The 25,155-nt window shown below is 44.8% G+C and overlaps 3 protein-coding genes and 1 non-coding gene across 5 annotated transcripts; 1 reads left to right on the top strand and 3 right to left on the bottom strand.

Moving 5' to 3' along the window:
* Positions 1-7,368: 7,368 nt before the first annotated feature.
* Positions 7,369-8,892, bottom strand: LOC146268275 (otoraplin-like). The gene is made up of 4 exons (XM_084666956.1): positions 8,577-8,892; positions 8,332-8,471; positions 7,886-7,996; positions 7,369-7,755 (listed from the first exon to the last, which is right to left on the bottom strand). The coding sequence occupies exons 1-4, from the start codon at positions 8,698-8,700 to the stop codon at positions 7,732-7,734; spliced, it is 399 nt and encodes a 132-aa protein (XP_084523082.1). The 5' UTR covers positions 8,701-8,892; the 3' UTR covers positions 7,369-7,731.
* Positions 8,893-10,668: 1,776 nt separating this feature from the next.
* On the top strand, positions 10,669-20,252 carry gtpbp2a (GTP binding protein 2a). The gene is made up of 12 exons (XM_084667108.1): positions 10,669-11,054; positions 12,233-12,259; positions 12,635-12,819; positions 12,943-13,051; positions 13,209-13,406; positions 13,535-13,709; positions 16,360-16,579; positions 16,719-16,854; positions 16,966-17,024; positions 17,296-17,467; positions 17,637-17,801; positions 18,080-20,252. Exons 1-12 carry the CDS (start codon positions 10,860-10,862, stop codon positions 18,260-18,262), a joined length of 1,824 nt encoding a protein of 607 aa, XP_084523234.1. The 5' UTR covers positions 10,669-10,859; the 3' UTR covers positions 18,263-20,252.
* On the bottom strand, positions 14,332-14,414 carry trnal-cag (transfer RNA leucine (anticodon CAG)). The gene has a single exon. It is a non-coding gene; the product is annotated as a tRNA-Leu (tRNA).
* Positions 20,253-20,585: 333 nt separating the features above from the next.
* Positions 20,586-24,917, bottom strand: polh (polymerase (DNA directed), eta). 2 transcript variants are annotated; one of them, XM_084667106.1, is made up of 10 exons: positions 24,471-24,917; positions 23,894-24,028; positions 23,471-23,703; positions 23,032-23,216; positions 22,821-22,924; positions 22,619-22,738; positions 22,369-22,492; positions 22,197-22,262; positions 21,918-22,090; positions 20,586-21,806 (listed from the first exon to the last, which is right to left on the bottom strand). In XM_084667106.1, exons 1-10 carry the CDS (start codon positions 24,605-24,607, stop codon positions 20,798-20,800), a joined length of 2,286 nt encoding a protein of 761 aa, XP_084523232.1. In that variant the 5' UTR covers positions 24,608-24,917; the 3' UTR covers positions 20,586-20,797. The 2 variants fall into 2 exon arrangements, with proteins under 2 accessions (XP_084523232.1, XP_084523233.1); XM_084667107.1 differs by having other exon boundaries at positions 23,894-23,945; positions 24,471-24,600.
* Between the last annotated feature and the right edge of the window lie 238 nt (positions 24,918-25,155).

The following is a 25,155-nucleotide window of genomic DNA, read 5'->3' as shown; positions in this document are numbered from 1 at the left end:
GAACAGAGAAGAATTACCTACGTGCCTCCTGCACGTAGGACTTCTGAGCAGCATTAAAATGTTGTTGACGCGTTGCGTATCTGAGCGTGCGTCTGCACGCATACATGTGAGCGTGTTTGTCGGTTGGCTGTTCCACGGCGTGGTGTTCTTCTTTGAAACGTCTCTCTCTGATTCTCCACGGTTCCGCTGTGCGGTCCGCCCTGGCTTGTGAGCGCTGATGGAAACCTGGTAAAGAGAACGGAATCTTAGCATGGAGGTGACAACCTGGAGTGGCTGATCCCAGCATTAGTGCCGCTGGTCACTGTCTCTCACCGATTCACGACCCACAAAGCACTAAACCAGCACTGACTGTCAGGCAGGCTAACCTGATGAGCCCTATCTTTCAGGCTTGTCTTTCTGTGAGTCGTTTTACTTTCTTAGCTCAGCTAATGCTTAAAAATGTCCAAAGGTTTCGGTTCATCAAATATTTATTGAATACTCATCAGACCACATTACAATTGCCTGCAAGACTATGCTTCTACATTTTCAAAACAGTCTTGCATTCGCACATGGGCAAATGAAGTCAAAACCGATAAAAGGACCTGGTTCAGATACTATTTCTCCACAGATGATAATAGGGAAGTGATAGCACAGATAATGGTCCATTTAAGATCAATCATGAACTTGTAAAAAGGAAACCAAGGCATAATCAACCCTGGTGTAGCCGTAACAGGAGGTCCAATAAAACTGGAGGCTGAAGTATGTCCACAGATACTGAGTGAGAGTGCCATTGCTCTCTCTGTGCCTACGACACATAAGGATGCATACACCAATCAATACATGGACCATTAGGCTTAACAAACTCAGCTTGTCCATAAACTGCTAGTAGTCCTCGGTAAATGAATAACAGGCAGTTCCTGAGAGACACTGTGTGTGCTTGTCCATAAAGACCTGTGAGAGTAATTTGTACCTACAGTGGGTTGTCAAAAAAGGCTTTCAGTATCACTTTTTAACACCTGGATCATTGAAAAGTGTGACTATTGTGTGTGACTAAAGGTGTGAGCTATTCGCAGTTTTATGATTTTAAAAAAAACGTGATTAAAATGTTCACTTTGTGTAAGTGTGTGTCTGTGTGTGTTTGTGTTCGGGTTTGGGTGTGTGTGTGTGTGCTTCAGTGCGTGGCAAGCTCTTGATGATTTGACACATTTGACGCTTTGGATGGCTGATTCCATGTTCTTCTTAATGAGAACCAGAGCATTATCAGTGCCTGTCACTCACTGCCTCTCTGACTGCAGGTTAGGGAAGCTGCAGGAGAGAGATATGCTCCATGTCCCTCGTGTGCTTGGATGAAGACCGAATTGAACACAAGAAAAACTTCCGCATCATTGGGATGTCATCATGGGAAAGCAGACACACAACAGTGCAAGATTATGATCTTAATAGCTGATGAACTGTGTGTGTACAGATTGTTCTTCCCTCCTTCCGTATGTGGTCCGATGAAACAGTAGAAGGGCACAGTGCATCACTCTCTTTTTCTCTCTTTCTCTTTCTCACACACACATAGCCTACACACACACCTTTTCTTTCTTTCTTTCTTTCATTCGCTGCTACTCATACTTTCTTTTGCAGTACTCTCTTTCACCTCTTTCATAATTACCCTACTTAGCTATGCTGCTTTTGCAATGGATAATTGGTTGTCATGACAAACACTAGGGCCACAAGACGTTTCCTGAACATGTCGCTGCAAATAGTCCCTGGCCAAAAAAGAGCAATGTTTCCGATGGAAAAATGCCACGTCACCCGCTGCTGAGTGGACAGAAATAAGCGGTTGCTTTCTGCTCGTCAGAGTAATCTGGAAATCCATTTGAGGAGTGGTGTTGTGAGCTGGCAAGTAGTTTATTACTATTGTTATTTTAATTAATATATAGTTATACTTTCCAAGCACACAATGACACATCTATAACCAAAACACCACAATGACCATGGAACACATTTAGATCCGGTGACTGCAGAATCTCTGTACCAAGGGAAACTGCTATCGGATATCTATGAAAAATTGACAGTTTTTTGGGAGACAAAATCAAGAAACTAATTGAGACCGGTTCTTGGATTGTAGTGTGTTAACTCGACACGTTTTACTATTATTACAATGTACACTGATGATATTTGGTTCTGATGTTGGTTCTAGTTGATTTGTGGCCATTGACACATTTGGGAAAACAGCTCCAAGCTCTTAGGACAACATAGAACCAGGGTGTGAAATATAGGCCCGTACGTCAAGTCATTTATCTGGGCTCTCACACACGTCATTGGGGAGCAGACAAACAGGCTGGAGGGATGGAGGGGCGGACAGGAATCTTTCACGGCAACTAATCAATGTGGTGGCGTCATGCAAAAGGCTTGGAAAGGTTACCTCTTTTGCGGTCCACACAAGCATGTGACGCATCACTCTTCTGATCCCAGGACTGCTCCTCAGGGACAGACAGGCGAGGCTGTGTCCCATCACCTGTCGCACACCTTGTCCCTGTGCATCTCTTCCTACATAGCCCCGGGAGTGAGCCTGGCTTGTTCAGTGGAACGTTTCACCACTTCGTCCATTTGGACTTTCCGTGGCACTCAGATGTAGATTCAAGCACGTAAATGTTGATTGTATGTTTACATTATTTCAGTGCCTTCCCTTTAATTTCGCTAAGTTGAATAGGTTGGTATCATTCATCTATCTTAAGCCCCCTGCCCGTATCGTCAAGGATCCCTAAGGACATCACAGACACTGACAAGCAGTGCTGCTGTTATATCTGGGTGAATGACTAAAAGACCAGGATTGTTAATGGTGCTGAATGAATGGCTGGAAAGGCTTTCAGTATTGGTCTCTTTCCCATTTCCTCTCCAACAAAGCACTTACCTTTAAACCACACCCCTATATGCCAATTGTATGAATCATTACTGTAACCACGGGGATGTCCATAACAGAGAGAAAAGGAAGTGTGCTTGAATGAAGCTTATTCGGGTGAGAGTGTGACACGTGAATGAAACACGTCATTGTACGAAAATACTTGTGATAGATAGGAAGGTAGGGACCACACTCTCAAAACAAGAACCACTTTCAAATACAAACTTTTAGAATGCACTCTCTCTTTCTGTTATTCTCTCTCTCTCTCTCTCTCTCTCTCTCTCTCTCTCTCTCTCTCTCTCTCTCTCTCTCTCTCTCTCTCTCTCTCTCTTCTCTCTCTCTCTCTCTCTCTCTCTCTCTTTCTCTCTCTCTCTCTCTCTCTCTCTCTCTCTCTCTCCCTCTCTCCCTCTCTCCCTCTCTTACTATCACTCTTTTTTCTCTCTGATAGCTTCAGTACGCAATTTATTTCAGCAGTGATTTGGAGAAATCGGTGTTGATGATAGATGATAACATGCTGTAGCTCCTACACCTCACCCATACATATGTACCGTAGGTAATCTCCTGGATGAGTACTTTCCCTTTATTTATCAACAGCACAGTCCATGAGCCTCTACAGTAGTCATCCACAATATGATTTTTTGTTTTCAACAGTGAAGTATGAACATACACACCACAGTTCAATAAATGTTGTGAACGCATTACCTTGTGTACGCTTCACCCAAAATGTTATCCTGGTTGTTTCCATTGAAGGAACAGGCAGGTGTTTGTGTTTGCCAGAGGATCTTCTTGAAGGAGATCTGTGCCGACAGGTCTGACCATCCATACAGGTGAGAGCTGATTATAACTGGCAATCTGTAACGGCAAGCACACACACACACACATGCATTGACTAACACAAATACACAAGCAGACACCCACAGACATTCACACGAACACACTCAAATAATTCAGCCTACCACAAGTTTAGTGTTCTGCCATTGTTCCAAGTAAATATTCTTTCTACTGGAACAACGGCTAAGATGTTGGCTTGTTGGGAGAAATTAGGCTGTTTGCTCCACAATGGCATTCATTGTAGTAACACTGGGTACCTGTGTGTTTTTACTTCAAATGTTTTGGCCCACTTATTTAATCTTTTCTCATTTCAACCTCAATTCCCCCCAATCTGCAGTGGACAAGGTTTAATCAGAGGCAGACGTGGCTCCATTCGGCTCCCCATCCTGTGTTTTCCGATTTTTTACGTGTTTCAATGTTTTTATTTATTTATTATTATTCTTTGTGGTTTTGCTTTGCATTTGTCAAGATATGGAAAGTTCAATACACAACAGTTTTTTACAATAGAAAGAAGAAGCATTTGACCAAGTGTAACCGATGTGGATTGATTAAACTATAGTTTAATCAGTGTAAATACAGACTAACCGCAACCACGAAAGCTAACTAAGCTAGTTGGTGTAGCAGGCTAGGAGTCGCACTGGCAAGTCAAAGGTCCCAGGATTGAGTACCATAAGGGAAAAGGATTGGGAAGACATTGTTGAAAAATTGTGCACCTATGACCTGTTACACCAGGTTATTGTGAAAGAACAAATCACGCCTTGGTAATAATGGGTGGAAAGGTGTGTGTGTGTTTGGGGAGGTGGGGGATATCAAACAAAGTATTTCACAGCTGCCCCCTTCACACACAAACATACACACAAACTCTCTCTATCATAGTTCCCCCATCACTCTCTGTCACGGCAGGCTTGCCTGTCACCATGGCAACCGCCCTAAGCTATTTTTTTCTGACTAGAGACTAGGTCTAACTGGGTCTTGAGGTGTCAGGAGCTTTGCCCAAATTTGATTGCAAACAAAAACATGTTATTGGGCTTCAAAAAACTTTCAATGCAAACAGCCAAATATACATGACTTTATCGATACAATAGCAAAAGGTCATTGTAATAGACAGACAAAAACAACATATTATAAGCTGGAGACTGTATTTGAGGGCATAGTATGAGGATTTACGTAAATGTGTTTTTCACTTCAACGATTAAATCCGGATCTTAGAGGGACAATCTATAGACACCATTAACAGGTTGGGAAATGTGAGAGAGTAGCATGGGAGGGTGTTTATTTGAACCATGAGGTAAGTGCATCCCATTTCTAACAAATGAATCCTCATTCAAAACATTATGATGGAACAAGTTGTGTTATCTCAAGATTCTCCCAATAGAGACAGTAGTAGCAACAGTTTCTGTTTTAGACTTCTTGGTAGGAAAACATCACTGAGAAGCTGGGAATATTTTTACTCGCTGACATTTTGTGGGAGAGGAGAACATAAACAGGTTTGTATTGATCTCGACGGAGGACAAGTGAGAGAGCATTGATTTTTGTTTGTGACAGCGCTCTTTTCTCAACTGGGTATACTTCAGTATCTGTGGCGCCTCTGGTGAAACAGATATAGGAATCACGTATTGAAGAACATTGGAGGGCTTCCTTCATAAAGAGAGAGAGAGAGAGAGAGAGAGAGAGAGAGAGAGAGAGAGAGAGAGAGAGAGAGAGAGAGAGAGAGAGAGAGAGGGAGAGAGAGAGAAAATTAGAAGGAGAAGAAGAAGGAGAAAGGGGGGGGAGAGGGGGGTGAGGAGAGAGAGAGGGAAATGGTGGATTTTGAGCTGGTCTGGGAAGACAGAAGATAGTGTCTGGAACATCCCGTGCAGGGAGTCTTAACTGAGAAAGAAAATGTCATGTTGGGTTTAATCATTAAAGGAGAGAGTATGAACATGTTTCTTCTGGGCTGTGTGTGTGTGTGTGTGTGTGTGTGTGTCTGCACGTAAGGCATGTGTGTGTGTGAGCAGATAGTGAGTCACACTTTGCTTCTTTTTCATAAATATCATGACCTAAGCAGTGACGATCTCTCCACATCCCCCTCACCTAATCTAAATCTATCTATTATCGTTATTGTTATCATGGTATCATGATATTTATTATTATGATCATAATAAGAGAGCGATGAGAGCCTCCTTGCAAGAAAGAATTTGATCTTTCTGTGCCAGTTCATACCAGATAATTTGACAAAAGACAGACACCAACAGATTGAGGACTTTTGAGGAGCTGTTAGATACGGTAATTATACTATTTTCTCATCAAGGTTCAAGGTTATCTGTGTCCCACAAGAGGAAGATAGTTTTTCAGGAACATGGTACAAAGAACAATAAATATAACAAGATATTTATTGAGAAAACAATAAATATGCAAGTAAACAAATGAGCAATGTGCAAAGTACAGGATATAGCAAGAAATACAGCCAGTGCTATCTGCCAGTGAGCAGCAATAGCACTTGGGGTGAAGGAAAATGTCATTCCTACAGACAGTGGTCCTGAAACGACAATCTGAGGGCAATGGCTCAAACTCCCTCAGGAGTATGTGGTCCTGGCAGTCCAGTACAGCATTTACTTGCATAGAACCTGCTGTTTATAACTGTACAAAAGATTGGAATGACATCCCCCCCACCTTTTCTACACTTGCACTTATAGCGATTCAAGTTGTTTAATTGTAACTTGTTTAACTACATGCTCTTATGGTCCTTCCCTTTGGCACATATCTTGGTTGTTCACAATATGTTCTTCATGTTTTGGCTACCCGCAATGTTTTTGGGGCTATGTGACCTATGCACTTTGTAAAGCTCTCTCTTAGAAGTCGCTATTGGATAAAAGTGTCTCCTAAATGAATAAATGTAATGATAAATATAATCTGATGTTGTGATACTTTTTCCCTTTTTCCCTAAACACCCAAGTTTAACATCCTGTACTTCATTCAGTTGAGGCGTGGGCGAGAGGCTAAGCAGCAGATTGGTCATTAGCATACCTCAGCATCTCACCTCGACTGCTGACCGCCCTCACAACCTCACAGGCCTCAGGCTTCCAAATGAACCACCTTGTAATGCTCTTCACTCTACATCCACACAACAATTGTTGGCTCAGGACGGTTTACAAACTTGTAACACATTAGATGTTTCGATGTTTCTAGGTAATCAAGGTTTTTGCAGGTATTTGACCATATGCAGTGTCATGGGAGCAATAAGACAGGATTTCTAAACCAAATATGCAAACATTTCTCAGAATGAAGGCTGTAATAAACACAGAGCTACATAGTGATTACCTCCCATGAACAAGCAACATTTCAAATCTTTTTTCTTAACAAAATGTTATTTATTTGTCAGCACCAACTGTTAAATCTATCAGGTCCTGGCATCATATGCTTATTGAAGGATTGACACTGCCACATAAAACTGTATTTATTTAATAACACTCCAGCATGAGGGAGAAAAGGATCTCTTTAAGGTTTTTGCTTTCAACCATTCAAAAGCTTAAGCACAGTTTGCTAAATAAAGCTAGACATTAACTTTTACTTAAAATCACTGTGTTGATAACCTGTGATCTTCTTTAAAAAATATTTATTTTATACATATATTATTTCTCATTAAAAAAGACAATTAATTTGTTTATGTTATGTTTTACAATGTCTTATCAAGCTTTCAAGTACAATAACTTACTTCAGCAGAATCTGGTTGCCAAAACATAGTAGTTCATCAGATATGAACAAGGTCACACTCAAGGTCACACTCTCAATCCCTCACCAATCCCTCATGTAAATTTACTTGGCAATAAACCGGATTCTGATTCTAATTGTTAATCCTGAACACCGAGATGTGAAAATAAAAGGTATCTTCACGAGGCAGTTCTATGCATGGAATAAAAATAATGTTTTATTAAAAAGGTTTGTAATTTCAGTACACAAATCTAAATATTTTTGGTATAAAATAGGATCTTGAATAATTTTGGTTTCTCTATCCGTTCTTGTTACAATAGCTGAGACATGTCAGTGCAAGTTCAAACACAATGGAAGTCCATGACCTAAAAGAGAAAGCATCATAACAAGATTATAACAATTACATATGATTAAAATATATATACAAACAGAGACAAACGTTTTTATGACTTTAGCATACATTGCAGAAGGTCAAAGCAGTAACCTTGCACTCACAGTGGTGGGGATCTGTACCGTGTCCCTCTGGAATATGTACGTCTCGTTTACCAGGTTGCTGGGGAAGTAGCCAATGATTCCCATCTGGTCCACATAACGCTCACTGTAAACCTGTCAGGACAGAGGGACCAGCACCTTGCCGGTTCAGTATTCACAGGTCACCTTGTGGGCCTTAACAGAAAACAGATATACTGCTGCCTCTGAGTAGTGGTCAAGCATATGTTTGACTCATTTTACTGTAACACCCCTAGAACTAAGTATGTATTCTACACATTCCACCTCCCACCTGGCCGCCCACCCCCAAAAATATATGTTTTAAGGTACACTTCTAAAGTACTTGCAGGGTAATGCTTACAGCATATGGCTCACTTGATATCACACTTGATATTACACACAAACGTTTCAAATCCCGCTCAGTGGGAAATCCTCAGAAGAAAACAACCTACACTGCCCGACCAGAAGACTCCAGCACCCTCTGCTGGTGTTAGTTTTGAGTACACATAGATCATCTGCCCCTTCTTAACATTGATGAATCTGCAGTCAGGAGCTGTGAAGTCATCTAAAGCCAAGGCCATGGACAGAGCATCTTAAAACAATCAAGACAACAGAAAATACATTACATTTTCTGAAAAGGCAACAGTTACTCTTGATGTTCCAGAGAGTGCAAGTCTTGTTATATCCCCATACTTACATGAACACTCCTTCTCTGCACAGAGTTTACTGTCTGCCAGTTTCTCCAAGAGAACATAACTTGTGGTCTGATCCAATGGTCCCAAATAGAGGACCAGAAGAGTGAGAGAAACTGTAAGGTACATAATGGAAGGAGAGACAGAGAAATAGAGAGAAACTGAATGTAAGAGTACGCGTGAGAATGTATGTGAAAGTACTGCTGTAAAATTCTCTTCTCAATAAAAATGAATGGGCAGAACCCCTACATCACAGCCATTCTGACCAATCAGAGTTCACATACACCACATTCTAGAACTCCACTGGAGAAAAAAACAGGGGTAGTTGGCTGCAAATTTTCTTCGTTACATAAAGACAAAAATGTGGTGGAAAAACAGTCTAAAAGGCATTATGGTGACATATTGAATTGGTTTGAAAATTGCATAGATATGTTCATGTGTTTTATACGTTTTTATAAACGTCCCATTAACTTTACACTTGTTTGTAATTTATGAATGGCAAATTGTGAGGTGGCCGGTGCTGTGCCCCCAGATGCCCCTCTGCCCTGAAAAGTGAAGGATTGCGTCTTGATATCACAACCACATGGGGGGGAGACAGCAGTCTCCCATTTCGGCTAGGAGAATAGAAGAGAAGAATGTTGGTTATTGGTGTAAATAACTGATGATCTTCTCAGCACAAAATGCTGTGCTTTCAGACCTGTCAAAGGCCTACGTATCGGCATTACATGTATGCTATAAAATGTATCTAATGCTGGGGTTAAGGGAAAAATGTATGCGGGTGGAGAGCATTTATTGGCAGGCCTTGTTTTCCATTTGATGTTAATGCAGGGGCAATTCTAGGATCAGACCTTTAAGGGTGCTCAGCCCCCAATAAGAATGAGACATGAATACAGTGCCTTGCAAAAGCCCCCTTGCTAATAACAGGCATGCAAACAGATCAGGAGTTTTTTTTTTAAGTGATAAGGATACGGCGAACCCCTGACCCTCTCGGCGGTCCGGGGGCATGGTCCCCTGGAAGAAAATGTATTACATTTTAAAGTTAAATGCATGAATCTGGTGTACTTTGAGAGCAAAACAAAGAGGCTAGATCTATGTAGAATATGTGCTCTTGTAAACAATGTCATGTTCTTTTAACCATAAATAAAAAAAAATGTAAAGCATACATCATAAAAAACAGTTAAACTAATGGGATCACCTGTGTTGAACTGCTTTAAAAAAGTCAAAAGCATCACTGTAAAGCTCACACACATCCAATAGACATACTTTTTTATTGTATTAAAATATTGTATTAAAATATAATATTGTATTAAAATTGTTTCTACTAGATGTGAGATGGGTCTGTAAACCTCTCCCTACGCTGCCTCTGATTGGCTGTGAGGTTTAGGCATTAGGAGTGACGATTGGTTCCAGAGGCAGTTGTAATTTCGGGAAGCATGGGTAAAATGCTGTGTTGGCCACGGCCACTACTCTTTTTTTTAAATTATTATTATTATTATTATTTTTAGGGGTGCTTGAGCACCCCTTTTTAGGGGTGCTTGAGCACCCCTAAAAAGAGTCTAAAATCGCCACTGTGTTAATGCAATGCACCAAATTACCAGAGTAAGTTTCCTACATGTGACACTTCCCTAGTCAAAATTAGCCGGGGGTGCATCTGGGGCACAACACCGGAAAGTGTCATGAACTGGATTTGAATTTGTTGGTGCAGTGTCTAAAGTGAACACCTGAGGGTACTATTTAGGCTACTCAGAATTGACAGCTTGTAACAAACAAACAAATAATACGATAACTAATGTATTAGGCTACTTAATGCTGTTAATGTAACCTATATCCATAATATTTCCTAGTGTTTTAATAATATATAAGATGGAATTATGTATAAAAAAAATTGATCACATCTATTATATTTAAGTGATAGGAATTTGCAACAAAATAATTGCTTCCCAGTTTGACTGCCCTATACTAACAGTCTGGACCATAGATATGTCTATGGTCGGGACAGTAAATGTCAAGGCAAGCTGATGCAAGTGTTCGCAACCAATGAGTGAAACCAAAACATTGACGTAGCACACATTGGTTTGACGTATTTCCGCTGTCAACTCGGACGCTAGTCGTCTCAGGTCCGTTGTTTTTGTTCAGTCAAATTGTAGTGGGGGGTTGGTCTGGGTCCAGACCCTGGATGTTTTTGTTGTTCTTTTCACTATTAAATTGAAACGCAAAAGGCGCATGTTACGGCGGGTTGAGAAACTATTCAGCCAAACCGTCGTTACAGAGATAGCAAACTATTTATAATGGAAACATTGGTATCAGAGCTTTTTGGTTCAGGTTCCGGACAGAAGTCTGGTTCTCAAGGAGTTGGATCTTGCTCAGGAACTGGCTTTGGAAATGTTTCCAAAAAACATTATGCCAAGAACACCAAAAAGCCAAAGGGTCGGTCATCCCGAAACTTAAAAACAAGCAATAATCCTCCATATCTACCTCCAGAGGTAAGCAGAAGCACCCAGCCCGACCATCTACAGTACTGTATTGTATTGAGCCGAGGCTTCCGCGTAGCACTTAAGAAGTCGTTTGCTGATCGTCCATTCTGACTTTGCTTGGTTCTAACCCATTCTTGATAGCCACGATAGAGCTAGTCTCAGGTAAAATTATTTGAAAGGGGCCAGTTATGGCATGGTAGAATCTGGCATTACAGTAGTCTAGCTAGAGTTAATCAAATGTTTCCTACAGAGTTGGTGTGTCCTCAACTCTGGATGTTCTACTGTACCTGTTTGTATATCTTAGCACGAATTGTATCAACATCTATCGTGAAATAAAATGCATGTGGTTTAATGACATTATTAATGTTCAGTTCAGCAGTCTGCTGTGGCACGGTTTTTCATCAGCTGTACCGCCAATGACACGTTGCATTTGAGCGGGTTACCGAGTGAGAGCCTTGCTAAAGCTAACTGAATAAACAGTGTTTTTAAGAAAGCACTATAGGTCATGAGTTTTGACTTCAATGAGGGACCAGAGGGGTTATGACTTTTGACTTCAATGAGGGACGAGAAGAGTTAGAAAACCTATCATATGTAGACATGATCAGCTGTGTTTGTAAATATTAGCGCAGAGTTCGGAAAGGGGGCGGGCCGAGTTTGGCTAAATGTAGATTTTAAACCTCTGCCGAACGTTAACCTCTGCCAAAGAATAACCTCAGACGTAAAACTCAACCTGCTTATGTCCGTGTTCAATCCTCAAAAATGTTACCATGACTCCTAAACGTGTTTACTGATCTTATAGGTTGAGAATGTGTAATAAGTGTCACAATAACGCAATATGCTAAATAGCCAATTAATTATGTGGTCGTTAACCAACCCTCTCAATCTGTAGTGTTCTGTCATGATTACCCTTTACATGTCTGAACATGCCCTGATATCAGGACATCCTCAGTTTCATAGCCGGGTTCATAGTTGCATCACTTTAGGAGAGCACTTACACATGCATTTACAGCCATATCAAACAATGAATGCTGCTATTAACCATTCTCCTAACCATTCATCCTATTCACAGACATAGGGATAGTTTGCTCTTTGAGTCAGATTGGGCGTTTTTGTACCTATTTACAGAACAATAGGGTTCATTGTCTCAGTTGTATTTAAATGCTGTCCTTTGTCTCTCCATGGTTCAGGCTGAAGAGGGAAATATAGAGTACAAGGTAAGCGAAAACTCCACTGCCTCAACTGTCCTTTCCTTATAAAGTTCGATCTATCAATCACTCATAAACCTATTCTCTTGCTATTGGTGAAAACTGAAGCTATTCTAAATAAATTCCCTGAAGGTGAACATTTGCAGAAGCTCTGAAAGGTTCCCCCTGTCCAGAAACACAATTGAGATATGTGTAGACCACTGTCTTTACAACCACAATGACAACATTATTGTCAGTTCCACCAGTGTCAGAGTATTAGTCAATATGGTTTGCCTGTCCAGCTTAGGGTGCCCTATTTCTCCTCTGGACTCTGCTGGGTTGGTTGTTGCCCCGGTGTATCTGCCTCCAGCACTGTATTCTGACCTCTCTCTCCCGGCCCTGTAGCTGAAGCTGGTGAGCCCTACACAATATCGCTTCGAACACCTGGCCACGCAAATGAAATGGCGCCTGCAGGAGGGCCGCGGCGAGGCTGTCTATCAGATTGGCGTGGAGGATAACGGAATGCTGGTGGGCCTATCGGAGGAGGACATGAGGGCATCCCTCAATACCTTGCGAAGGATGGCTGAGAAGTAAGGCCCTCCCGTTGCCATCTCTCACTCAGACACGTGTCGTCTTTATTGTTTGCCATTCAAATACGCGGGAATGGTGTGAACTGGACAGACAATGTGCTTCATGGATTCGTGTTCCCTCAGGGTTGGAGCTGACATTACTGTCCTCAGAGAGCGAGAGGTGGACTATGACTCTGAGATCCCTCGTAAGATCGCTGAGGTGCTCATACGTAAAGTGCCTGACGACCAACAGGTGGGTGAACCGTCCGTGGAACAAGGAAATCTGGGCCAACTTAGATTTGCACCTTCTGCGTCGGTTTGCATGCGCAAAGACTGTCTGTATGGACAGTAGAAGTGGATGCAAATGCTTCATAAGTTTTGCATGTTTCATTTTCAATGTGTTTGTTTAGTTCCTGGACCTGCGCGTGGCAGTGCTAGGGAATGTGGACTCGGGGAAGTCCACCCTGCTCGGTGTGCTGACGCAAGGGGAGCTGGATAATGGGCGAGGACGCGCCCGTCTCAACCTCTTCAGACACCTCCACGAGATCCAGACAGGACGCACATCCAGCATCAGCTTTGAGATCCTGGGCTTCAACAGCAAAGGAGAGGTGAGGAAGGAGAACACGTCATTTAGAAGGAGAGGCAGATGCTTTTAGATGGGTGCAAGTCTGTCCTGCTGGTGTTGGAAGATAAGTTTGCAGCGAACAGTAGTCTCTTCTCGTTTCCTGTCCACCAGGTGGTAAACTACAGTGAGTCTCGGACAGCAGAAGAGATCTGCGAGAGCGCATCGAAGATGATCACCTTCATCGACCTGGCTGGACACCACAAGTACTTGAAAACCACCATATTTGGGCTGACCAGCTACTGTCCAGACTTTGCCATGCTGGTGGTCAGTGCAAACACAGGCATTGGTGAGCCATCTGAAAATTCTCATCTTTCTATAAGGCTGTGTAAATAGGTTTATATTCTTGAGCTCTCGTGTTGTTCATTGAGACAAGGCAAGTTTTTTGATAATTCATCTAAAAGATTTTCTTTTGCTCGATTTTTCATAAAGGTGTTAATAAATGCTGACAAACTGAAAGAAAAAATCTTTCATAGGTCCTGGTAACCCGGTTTTGAATGAGGCTACAGCTGTACTGTTCAAACACACAATATATCTGGACTTGCGTAACAGGCAGGCCCTGAACCTTATCAGAATCCACCCTGCCCCTTACGTTTTGTCCCAGAATATCTTACATTCTTGCCCCCTGTAGCCTGGCTCAGGTCTGCGCTTGTCCCAGTGAAACTGAGACCAGCTGGTTTAGTAAGCTGAGCTTTACTAAGGCCTGTCAGTACTGCTGACACTGCTGGAAACACTAAGACACGGAAGGTTCACCTAAGACACACCAGTCTAACTAGTCTCTCCACTAGACTATTTGACAAAAAGCTTTCAAGTAAAGCTGTTATGGATACCTCTAGCCCCAATGTATCCAGAACTTGTGTATACTTTGTTGCTAATTTAGTTCTCTGGTGCTTGGTTAGTTAAAATGTTACTGTCAGAAGTGGGATTCGAACCCACGCCTCCAGAGGAGACTGCGACCTGAACGCAGCGCCTTAGACCGCTCGGCCATCCTGACATGCCTGATGGATGAATTGACTGGCTTAGATTCCTGAAACCCTGTCAGGCGGAGGAGATAAGATTACTGCTCTGGCACCAGTCTCAGTGTGTGCACTAGGCTGAACTCTTTACTGTTTGATAGTGTGAGCTACTTAAGGGACCCCTGCACATAATTACTGATTATAAAAGATGAATATCTTTAGATGAATGCACTTCAGTGCGAGTTCATTGGTACTTTAAAATAGTTGATCTATACAGACTTGTTTGCAATTGCAGGGTAACCAACTTAGATATCTAGTCTGGCAGAGATCCTACAGTTTGAAAATACACTATCCATGCCACTAGGTGGTTTTTCTGCAGTAGCACAAAAAAGCCTATGTGTGTAGGGCTGGGCGATATATCGAATATTAGCAATAATATTGCAATCATTTTGACGACGATGTAAAATTGGAAAATATCGTGAATATATATTTTTTATTTTGTTTTGCTGGTCCTTGTGTTGCTTGTGTGTAAATATCACCGTCTCTCTCCTGTGTTCACACACATAGACACACACACACAGACACACGCAGACACCGTTTGTGCTCATGCTCACAAACTGAAAATTGCATGCGCACAAGCACTCTCTCTTTGTCCTGTCACATAAGGACCTCTGCATGAATTGTTCCATGTGAGGTCCAGCCCTATGTGTGCATATACGTGTGTCTTAGTGCCGCTGGAACTTCCGTCTTCATAGACAAAGTGGGTCAGGATTGAGGACCATCTTAACCATGGAGCACACAGAAAGGCAACACCACGCAACCAGTGAACCTTTAATTATGTAACACAGTAAATTGATCTGTGTAAACAATAGGCCTAATAGTCCTCTGTAGAAGGCTGTCTAACCACAAAACAGCTGCTCCTATACACTGTTAATATTCAATAAGAGAGGAACTTTGATCCATCTTGCATACTTTATTGCTACATACTGCCGGTAACTCCCATGAGCTCACACACACCCACAAATTCACACTCACCACTTTGTGGATCAGCTGATACAATGGTATGTAAGGTATGTCCCTTTAGCAAGTGCATGTTTACACACATACACAGTTTAATTCAGGAGGGGGACATTGACTCGGCAACAGGTGACACACACTGTACACACTATGCGGTAAATGAAGAGGGGTTGTGTTTTATTTACGTACTGGTAAAACGATCTGTTGCTCAGCTGATTAGGAATAAGTCTATTTGTGGACTTCCAGCCTAGTAATGAGTGTCATTGCTCAGTGCCCTTGACCTTGCATGTTCACTTGATCACAGACCCCAGGTCCAAGGCTGTATTTGTATACTGTAGTCTCTCTCCCCCCCCTCCCTCCCTCCCTTCTCTGTTTACAAGAGTTCCAGAACAACCAGTGCAGCCAACACCAGAGGAGGGCACACTAGTGTGATTCAACCAATGGCCATATGACCTTCTTCGTCAAATTCTTAGCATTCAAGAAGTGTCCACACTCAGACACGTTGGGACAGCACGTCCCAAACAGGAAGTTGTGTTTGTTTACGGCTCCTTCCTCCTGTCTGGTCAGTGTTGTCCCAGCCTGGCTGCTTCTGGCCAAAGCAATTTCGAAAACGGGACCTTGTCACAGTTTCAGCGTGTTATCTGTTCTCCCTTGTCCTCCGTTTCTGTCTAGCCATGACATCGTGGCTTCTTTCTCTTATCAGTTTGACACAATGCCCCGCTGAGCACACCTCTCCCTGGAGCTGGAGCTCCAGATAAGCAGTTATTTTCCGCCGTCCGGCTCCTCGTCTCACTGCAACCTCAGCAGAATCGTCCCCCGCACCAGAGGAATGGCTTTGACGTCTTTCTCTCAAAGCCTAAGACAAAAGTGGCATTGGTACACTGGCGCGGAGCGAACCTCCTTCCTCAAAGTGCTCCCTTTGACCTGTTACCTTCTCTGCCTTCCCCCCACCCCTCAACCCTTCAGCCGGCACGACGCGAGAGCACCTTGGCCTGGCCATGGCCCTGAAGGTGCCCATCTTCATTGTGGTGAGCAAGGTGGACCTGTGCACTCGGGCCACGGTGGAGCGCACCGTCAAGCAGCTGGAGCGCGTCCTGAAGCAGCCCGGCTGCAACAAGGTCCCCCTGGTGGTCTCCAACTCGGACGATGCCGTCACGGCGGCACAGCAGTTCGCCCAGTCGCCGAGGTAACAGACGCACACCAAGCATTGGGTCCCAGCTGTTATCCCCCCCCCCCCCCCCCCATGTTGTCTCACCGCCCTGCGCGCTCCACGCTGCAAACGCTAACGCGGTGGTTTCCCGTCACGGGTGTGTCTTCCTGTGCAGCGTGACGCCCATCTTCACGGCGTCCAGCGTGTCGGGGGAGAGCCTGGACCTGCTCAAGGTCTTCTTCAACATCATCCCTCCCCTCAGCAACAGCAAGGAGCAGGAGGACCTCATGCAGCAGCTCACTGAGTTCCAGGTGCCAAAATCACAGAGCACCCCTCTGACCCACACCATGCACTCATGTTTGTGTCGTCACACAAACATGCAGACTCTAATCCAGACCATCCATCTTTGGTGTGTCTTCCAGGTGGATGAGATTTACACCGTGCCTGATGTAGGGACCGTGGTGGGAGGAACTCTTTACAGGTCAGTTTGCTGCTCTATCTCCCCCTTCCACCGCCATTTTGGGTCAGTAATCTGGGAGTCAGGAGGTGGAGCGGTTAGGGAATCGGCCTAGTAATCAGAAGGTTGCTGATTCCCAGCCGTGCAAAATGATGTTGTGTCCTTGGGGCACTTCATCCTACTTGCCTTGGGGGAATGTCCCTGTAATAACTGTAAGTCGCTCCGGATAAGAGCGCCTGCCAAATGAATACATGTAATCTTAACCAGTCCTTCTCTCCTCTCTGTCGCCGTGCAGTGGTATCTGTCGCGAGGGGGAGCAGTTAGTGGTGGGGCCAACCGACGCTGGCCACTTCCGTCAGCTGTCGGTGTGCAGCATCCAGAGGAACCGCTCGGCATGCAGGGTACTCAGGGCGGGCCAGGCCGCCACGCTGGCCCTGGGAGACTTTGACCGCTCGCTGCTGCGCAAGGTGAGAGCGGCCCTCGCTATGACCCCCGCTGTGGCTGCGTGCGACTGCCCGGGAGTGTGGAGATGTTTCCTGCACGCCCCTATGTTCGATATAAAGCCGTTGTCGGTCGCTGACGAGATGTGTGCCCTCTTAGTCTGTATCTAAAGGGCGTGTGTGTGTCCTCTGCCAGGGCATGGTGATGGTGAGCCCAGAGATGAACCCTACCATCTGTTCGCTGTTTGAGGCCGAGATTGTGCTGCTGTTCCACACCAAGACCTTCCACAAGGGCTTCCAGGTCACCGTGCACGTGGGCAACGTCCGCCAGACTGCCACAGTGGAGGCCGTGCACGGCAAGGTCAGTCCTCCACCAGACCATACTTTTTTGGCAGACCAATATAATGATAGACTGCGGGTTGTGTTCGCATGCGTTTAAGATGTCAAATGTCTAGGCAAGCATTCTCATCAGGGCCCTGGCCACAAAGGGTCGCGCCACCGCAGTTGCTCTCCAAACCAGCTCATCTTCAAAGGGCTATCCAAACCCAATTCGATTTGAAGTGTCGACCTCAATGAAACCACTGTCCTCTGTCAAACTCCCCCTGTCCTCCAACTCATCCCATCCATCCATCCCTTTAGGACGAGTTGAGAACAGGAGAGAAGGCGGTGGTGTGCTTCCGGTTCATCAAGTACCCAGAGTACCTCAAGGTGGGGGCCAAGCTGTTCTTCAGAGAGGGCGTGACCAAGGGCATCGGCCAGGTCACCAAGCTGCAGCCCGTCTCCCAGTACCAGCCCCCCCACAGCGAGGACGAGGAAGTCTAGAGCCCCAGACCGACCTCAGGACCGACCTCAGGGCCGACCTCAGGACCGGCCCGTGGACACAGCACACCACGAGTCCCTTCTAGAATTACCCTGAAGACCGTGACGGAGAGAGGATCCTATTCCAGCCATCCTCTGCCTTTGGTCTTCATCCGAAAGGCCGGTCTCAACACAACAGACATGAGCACACTTGTTCTCTTTTTCGTTCTGTCTTTTCTCTTTTGTTAATGATTGCTTCTCCAAAGCCTTGTTGTCGCACCAAACGTCTCACACTCAAATCTCTCGAGCCGTTAAAACGAGATGCTTTCTTACAATAACTCACCTTAAGTTGTTGGTGTTCAGGCAGGTTCCCCCAAGCATTGCCTTCGGGTCACAGTGGTGATCAACAAGGATTTGTTCATCTGGCATCTATCTGTGGTAACCATGGAAACATGAGCGTAAACAAGCAGTCGCTTTGCTGATTCATACACCCGATGAAGTGCTTAATACACATGCATTGAAGAAACACGTTTGCACCAGAATGCAAGAATATAATTTCACAAAACCGTACACACACACGAATGCCTATATTTTTTATCAGCCGTAAGGTCACTGAGTCTTTTAATACACATCTATATTTCAGACATGTTTACAAACTTTAGAAGTAGAAGATTGCTCTATGGGCAATAGACTTTGCTTCAATTGCAGCTAACAATGATGTCAGAGGTAGGCAATCATCACCACACACCACCTCGTCTTTGTGACCAGCTGAGTGCCTGACGACAGAGGACAAGCCTTTTAGAGATTTGAAATCCTCCTGTGATGCTTCCTTGTCATCCGTTATTTCATCAGATCTCGTCAATTATAAAACATTTATACACTTTTAGTTTTTGTTACAGAGAGGCACATGGCCCTCTCACACTGAACAGGCTGTTGACAGTGGCGCTTTATGAAGACAGGGTACTCTGGCATGTGGAAATTAATCTGACATAATTGGTATCAACTAGCATTGACTATGGTAACCTTATCTTCCTTTAGGACACTGTTTTAGAATTAGGATTTTGACTTGTAGTAATGCCAGTTGATAACTCAATGAACCAATGGTGTGGTTGTCTAGATGATGTGCTTCAGATGCTGGGGTCAGTAGTAGTTCTTGACATCACTTACTCCAGTGTTGAATCGATAAGGTTTTGGCATAAAGAGCTTTTAGGAACCATTATTCAACCAATTCTTTCCAAAAAAGGTATGTGCTTATCGTGTTTTTGATTATGTGTGGTGAATGCTAAGCTGACATTGTGTTTAACCTTCTGTGTTCGGCAAATGTGTTCGAGTTTCGTTTAGTCTTTTCCATTAAGTTACTGAGATCATTTTGCTTTTGTAAGGATTGAACACAGTGCCTGGTGGACCTCTGAGAACCTTCCATGACACCCTAGGGTTTCAATACTTTTTTACAATCAGCCAGATTTGGCACTTTTCAGTGACACCATATTTGATATCTAAACTCAGAGTTGCTACTCATAGTTTAAGGCTACTATTGGCCTAATTAGTTATTTAATGTCATTGTATGTTCACATGAATGATCCAACAGATTGTCGCATCCAAAACTACGGTATGGAGTCAGTAGAAACGTGTACCTTGTTTGTTACAATAACGTTATTGATGTAGGATTTGTGTGCACAGTTAGAGAGGAAAAAATGTATTTCAACCAAATTATTTTATAACCTTGAAAAAGGCGTATCGAATGTTTCAAATAGATTTTTGCATCTGAGGAATGTTCCTGTTTTTATAGATTTATAGTGGTTAATGAATTTCTTCTTAGATCACCTGTTTTCACACACCACAAATATAATCAATTCCTCTACTACGGATGCAATGACTGTTTTCTTCAAAATGACGTACTGTATTTTAATCCTCTTTTTTGGGTGAAGTACCATATGTATTTATGTACAGATCCAGTTTGTATATTATGGTGTACATAAATCAATAAAAAAAAAAGAACTGTTTTCATGTGAAAGGTTTTCAGGGAAATCCGTTCAAAGGGCCCAGGCCATGACCTCCACTGTTCTGACCCTGATGTTACAACACAATAAACACTTGTATCCACTGTGGAGGGCATTTTCACATCATGGGTCACACCTACACATGGTGCAATAATATCTGTCATAGAGGCAATCCTGGCCTGTTGACTCTGAGAACGGTCAGCATCCATATAGTCACAGTAGCTCCCTGCTGTTGGGTAGTCTCGACAGTCCAATTAGCTAAGGACATCTTCTGAGCTCCACTATCAAGAAGTTAAAGCTCTTAAACAAACACAACTTAAGAATAATACTTACACTTATGAACAAAGTGGTATTATTTGAGCTTTATAGTAAAATCAACTTTGAACACTTGAGTTCTCTCCACAGGATGATCTTGTGATGATGTGGGGACACCTAGTGGTGTAAAAGTGCGGCATGTAAAATATGTGGCGGAGAAATACAGCATTTTGCATACAAAAAGACCACATACACCAGTAGGATTTACAAAGGGATACAATGTCAATCTCCATCGACTTCTCCGTTAGCTCCTCTTGAAGAAGGCATCCAGGGTGCCGCTGCTGCCTCCTTGGGAGCGAGGCCTTTTGGCCTGGGGCCCTGACTGGCCCCTCGCCCTCGTCTTTCCCCGGGAAGCCTTGGGGGTACCTGTTCCTACCCGTGGAGGCGGGAGAGACGTGGCCGCGACGGGCGAGGAGACAGAAGGGGAGGACGTGGAAGAGAACGAGTCTTGAAGGTCCCGAGCAAAGTGGTAGTCATAGTGTTCGGGCATCTCCCAGGCCAGGACGTCTTGTCCACAACGCTCACAGGTGAGCAGGTCTTCGGAGACGAGGCTGGAGGAAAGCTGCGGGGGCGCGAGGGAAGCTGTGGGAGGGGAGGCGGGGCAGGACACAGGGGAGCCTGACCTCCGAGTGAGGCTGCCTAACAGATGACCTTGAGCCGTTTCGTCACTTAACGCTGTGCCGTTCTTTGAAAGTGACCCGCATTCCAGTGCGTGTCTGTCATTTCCTGTCATGTGGTGTCCTGCCGTCTCATGGCTACCAATGTGCTCGACTGTCCCAGAGTTGCTCTTCTCCAGCGTCTTCCTCTGGAAGAAGGAGGTGATCGAGGCTGAAGGAGGGGGATGGATGGCGACTATAAGGGGAGGGGGAGAGGACGACCTGGAGGAGGAAATGGTAGAAGTGGAGGATGATTGCCCAGACACACAGCCCTCAACCCCAAAGGAAGGCATGAATGATGATTGGAGAGAAGTCCCAGAGCCTCCACCACCCTCCTCCACGTTCCCCTCCCCCTCTTCTTCTTCTTCCTCCCTCCTCTTCCTTTGTTTTTCTGCAGCTCTTTGGAAGAAGGCTTGGATGGCACCTGGTCTACCAGAACTGGAGTCTGAAGAGGCCTGGGTGGTTTGAGTGGAGGAGAGCTTACTCTGCGTGGATGTGACATCACTAGACAGGAAACCAGCGATTCCCCCAGACCCTGCAGAGGGGGCGTCATTGAACTTACTGGCGGAGAGGTGGAGCAAGGTGAGGGGCGGAGTCCTGATGATGGAGGGAGACAGACATATAGAAAGAGAAGAAGGTGGTGTCAAAAATATGACAGCTGAAAACTGGGTTGCTTTACAGCACTGAGGAAGAGAGTTCCTGTGTTACCATGCCGCCTGGTGGTTTCCCGCTGTGTTCAGACTCTTGATGATGGCAAAGCTGTCGGCAGAGATCTTGGTAGCGTCGTAGCGTGCTAACGCACAGCAGCGGGAGAAGCTGCTTGGCTTTTTGTCCCCCAACTGCCGAATACCCACTGTCAACTGTTTGGCCACTCGACCATTCTGTCATGAGTCACAGAGACAAGAGTTCATTCTTCAGTTGTTCTGAGAGTGACAAGGACACAGGGAGAGTTCAGCCAAAGAAAGGATCAGTTCGATAGGTTCTCACCATGTCTTTATCCTTGGTCAGCCTCTCCTCCAACTCCAGAGCTAGCTGGTAGAGCCAGTGCTGCACCTGAACACACGGATCAAGATGAACAGCTGTGGACATCCAACACACATTTGCCAGGAATAAAAAGGAACAGGTGAGGCACGATGGGAAGCATGATGTATTCATGTACCTGCTCTTTGGTCACAAGCGATGTCCTCCCAGCAAAGTTCTTACTGCAGCCAATAGACTTTGGAAGCTGCCTGGGCTTGACTGCTTCAAAGTCGATCCCCCGACACATGTCATACAGCCATGGTCTGCACACAGGACACATCTCATTAGACGAGGGGATGATGATGGGCGTTTGTGTGGGTGGAGGGGGAAGGGGTTGGGAGAATGAGAGACTGTTAGGACAGTGGGGCAGTGGGGCAGACAGCACCTACCCGGTCTTGTCCCCAAAGTTCTGTCCAAGCTGAGCTGGAGAGAAGCGGGTCAAATCACCCATGTTTTCCACCTTCAGGGTCTCGGAGATGGAGGCCCCTAGTTTTCCTCCCAGATTTCGACTGCACATAAACAACAGCACATGCTCCTGGTATCCATTCAATAACATAATACAACATAGTACAACACCACACAACAACTCACATCTTGCCAATGGGGAGAGAGTTGAAGAGCTCAGGTACCGAGTCTAGAGGCAAGACAGTCTGGCGGTTGGGCTTGTTGAGGCCACAGGCTAGTTTAGCCAGCACCTGGAACGCGATAACATGGCAAACATAAACCAAAGGACCCCATGGATGACTGCTCCTGACTACAAACATGGCCTCTCCATATGTGGAGTGACAGAGGGTGCACTGACCTTGTTGTGGGATATCCCGGCAGAGCAGCGGAAGCTTGTATGCTGCTCCACAGCTGCTCTCATCTCCTCCACGATCACAGCCCCCACAGCCAGCTGCAGCTCGGCACAGGGCAGCCCCAGGGCCCCAGCCGGAGGGACTGGGAGGGAGCCAAGCCACTGCTGTAGCCCTCTGGACCTCCGCGTCTCTGTGAACAACCAGAGCGTTTTCATTCGGCTTAGAGCTACTGTATGGGTGGGCATGGGTTGTCCCAGTTTGAGTCTACCCCAGCACAGCTACGAGCACCACGTTGCAACCTCCTATTTTACACCACTCCGCTAGTAAGTGTAAGTTTCGTTTCCCGTCCAGTGATGTCACATCCCAAAAAAAGGAGGTTCTTCATCAGTGCCAATCAACAGTAGTTAAGAGCAACACATTTAGAGTTGTTTCCATCCAACCCACCTTTATCTGTGCCAGTGTCCTCTGGGGCCCCCTCCTGGTCTGAGGGATCCTGTGGATAGCCCTGAACATGGGTGGCCTTCAGCAGGCCAGGGTCCACATGCAGATCTGTCATGTCCTTCAGCCTCTGCTGCACAGCAGCTGTCAGATCCATGTAGGCTTCGTCTATACTGGCCCTCTCGATCACAGCGAAACGAGACATCACCTCTATCACTTCCACACTGGCCTCACGGTAACTATGCAGAGGAAATATCATTGACGCACTTCTGAAAATGCTATTGGGTCATCATTTGATGGAAGACAGTAAGAGGATATTCAAATGAAGAGGTCTGTTTTGTTGGTTTCATTTACTAAACAAGCTACATTGAGTGAGACCTATTTTTGATCCAAGTATGAGCATGGACTGGTGGGTTTCAGGCAACTTACTGAGTGAGGTCTGCTTTGCCATGAGACTCCCTAACCCGCGCCACCTGAAGGTCTGGGCACAGTATTTTAGCATCATCAGCCCACATATTCCTTGTCACCCCATGAGACCTGGCCTCATAACTCACTGCTATAATACTAGGGGAAAGGAACAGAATTATGATGTTGAAAATGTGAAAGATTGTTGACAAACGAGATATGAAATTGGCTCCTTTTTGTTGGCCAATATTAGCTAGAGAGTAGGCAAGGTGGGTAAGTTGCCAACACAGAGATGCTGAATTGTATGGTCCATGCAACTTGGAGAAATGCTTTTAGCTATGCCTATGGCTGACCTAAACACGTTCCCTGGTCCTGTGCATAGACCATTGGTTCTCAATCCTGGTCCTTGTACTCCCCTACCCTGCATGTTAAAGATGTGTTTCCTCTTCCAACACACTTGATTCAAATGAATGGGTCAATCAGGTGTTTTGGGGCAGGGAAACATAAAAAAAAAACATGCAGGGAAAGGGGGCACAATGGTTACCGCATTGCTCCAAACTGCAGTGGCCATTGAAATAGCGTCTTTGAGTCAGAAACTCACCTGCCTCCCTTCCACGTCTTGTATTGGGCAACCACACATGGAGTGTTCTTTAAGGCTGGATTCAACCTCTGCTCCACCTGAACGTAGAAACAGTCCATGTCTACCAGCGCCACAACCCTTTCCTTTCCGTACTCCATCCTTATTGGTATGGAACCAAGAGCTTGTACAGACTACAACAAAGCGATGTGTAGAGATATTGAACTCAGATCAGCTAGCAAAATCGTCAGTGCAACAAGCTAGTACTAGAGCTAGCTATCTTAACTGTAGCGTACTGTAGTAGTTAGAGTTGCGGACTTCCGATCGTAAAAAGTCCGCTAGCTTTATACTCAGCGTCACTGGCTAACTTCTACCAGATTTTGGATTATGTTTTTCTTTCGGTTAACTAAATGCTATGCAATGTATGTGTCACTCGGATACGGTGAAAACAGATGGCTTCCGTCTGTTAAGCTAACTTTCGCGCAAAATAATATCAAACCTTTACGTCATCAGTAATCGACTGAGACCGTTGTCGGTCGGTCTGGTTCGGCTGTTTATCAATCCGAAGAGTTCGCTAGCGTTCTTGAGAAGAACGTTCTTGCTAAGTATCTTGCGAGAACGGTCTTGTGTTTTTTCTTGGCGCAATAGCGCAATATATATATATATATATCCTATATGACTCAAATCAGACAATATGGAAACAAACAGA

The sequence above is a fragment of the Hypomesus nipponensis genome, chromosome 11 (assembly GCF_054491055.1).
Source record: "Hypomesus nipponensis isolate SF chromosome 11, ASM5449105v1, whole genome shotgun sequence".
Taxonomy (NCBI): domain Eukaryota; kingdom Metazoa; phylum Chordata; class Actinopteri; order Osmeriformes; family Osmeridae; genus Hypomesus; species Hypomesus nipponensis.
Note: the sequence above shows the minus strand (reverse complement) of the source record. Positions and strands in the feature narration are given on the sequence as shown.

What these genes read in the sequence shown, in the direction of transcription:
- LOC146268275 (XM_084666956.1), bottom strand. Translation starts at nt 8,700, where the DNA reads ATGTACCTTACAGTTTCTCTCACTCTTCTGGTCCTCTATTTGGGACCA. An exon ending in GAGTCTTCTGGTCGGGCAGT is followed by an intron (nt 7,997 to 8,331) that starts GTAGGTTGTTTT and finishes CTGTCCTGACAG; the next exon opens with GTTTACAGTGAGCGTTATGT. An exon ending in CGGTACAGATCCCCACCACT is followed by an intron (nt 7,756 to 7,885) that starts GTGAGTGCAAGG and finishes TTTCTCTTTTAG; the next exon opens with GTCATGGACTTCCATTGTGT.
- gtpbp2a (XM_084667108.1), top strand. Translation starts at nt 10,860, where the DNA reads ATGGAAACATTGGTATCAGAGCTTTTTGGTTCAGGTTCCGGACAGAAG. An exon ending in CTCCATATCTACCTCCAGAG is followed by an intron (nt 11,055 to 12,232) that starts GTAAGCAGAAGC and finishes TCCATGGTTCAG; the next exon opens with GCTGAAGAGGGAAATATAGA. An exon ending in TTGCGAAGGATGGCTGAGAA is followed by an intron (nt 12,820 to 12,942) that starts GTAAGGCCCTCC and finishes GTGTTCCCTCAG; the next exon opens with GGTTGGAGCTGACATTACTG.
- polh (XM_084667106.1), bottom strand. Translation starts at nt 24,607, where the DNA reads ATGGAGTACGGAAAGGAAAGGGTTGTGGCGCTGGTAGACATGGACTGT. An exon ending in AACTTTGGGGACAAGACCGG is followed by an intron (nt 22,493 to 22,618) that starts GTAGGTGCTGTC and finishes TCCTGTGTGCAG; the next exon opens with ACCATGGCTGTATGACATGT. An exon ending in GGAAACCACCAGGCGGCATG is followed by an intron (nt 21,807 to 21,917) that starts GTAACACAGGAA and finishes CTCCATCATCAG; the next exon opens with GACTCCGCCCCTCACCTTGC.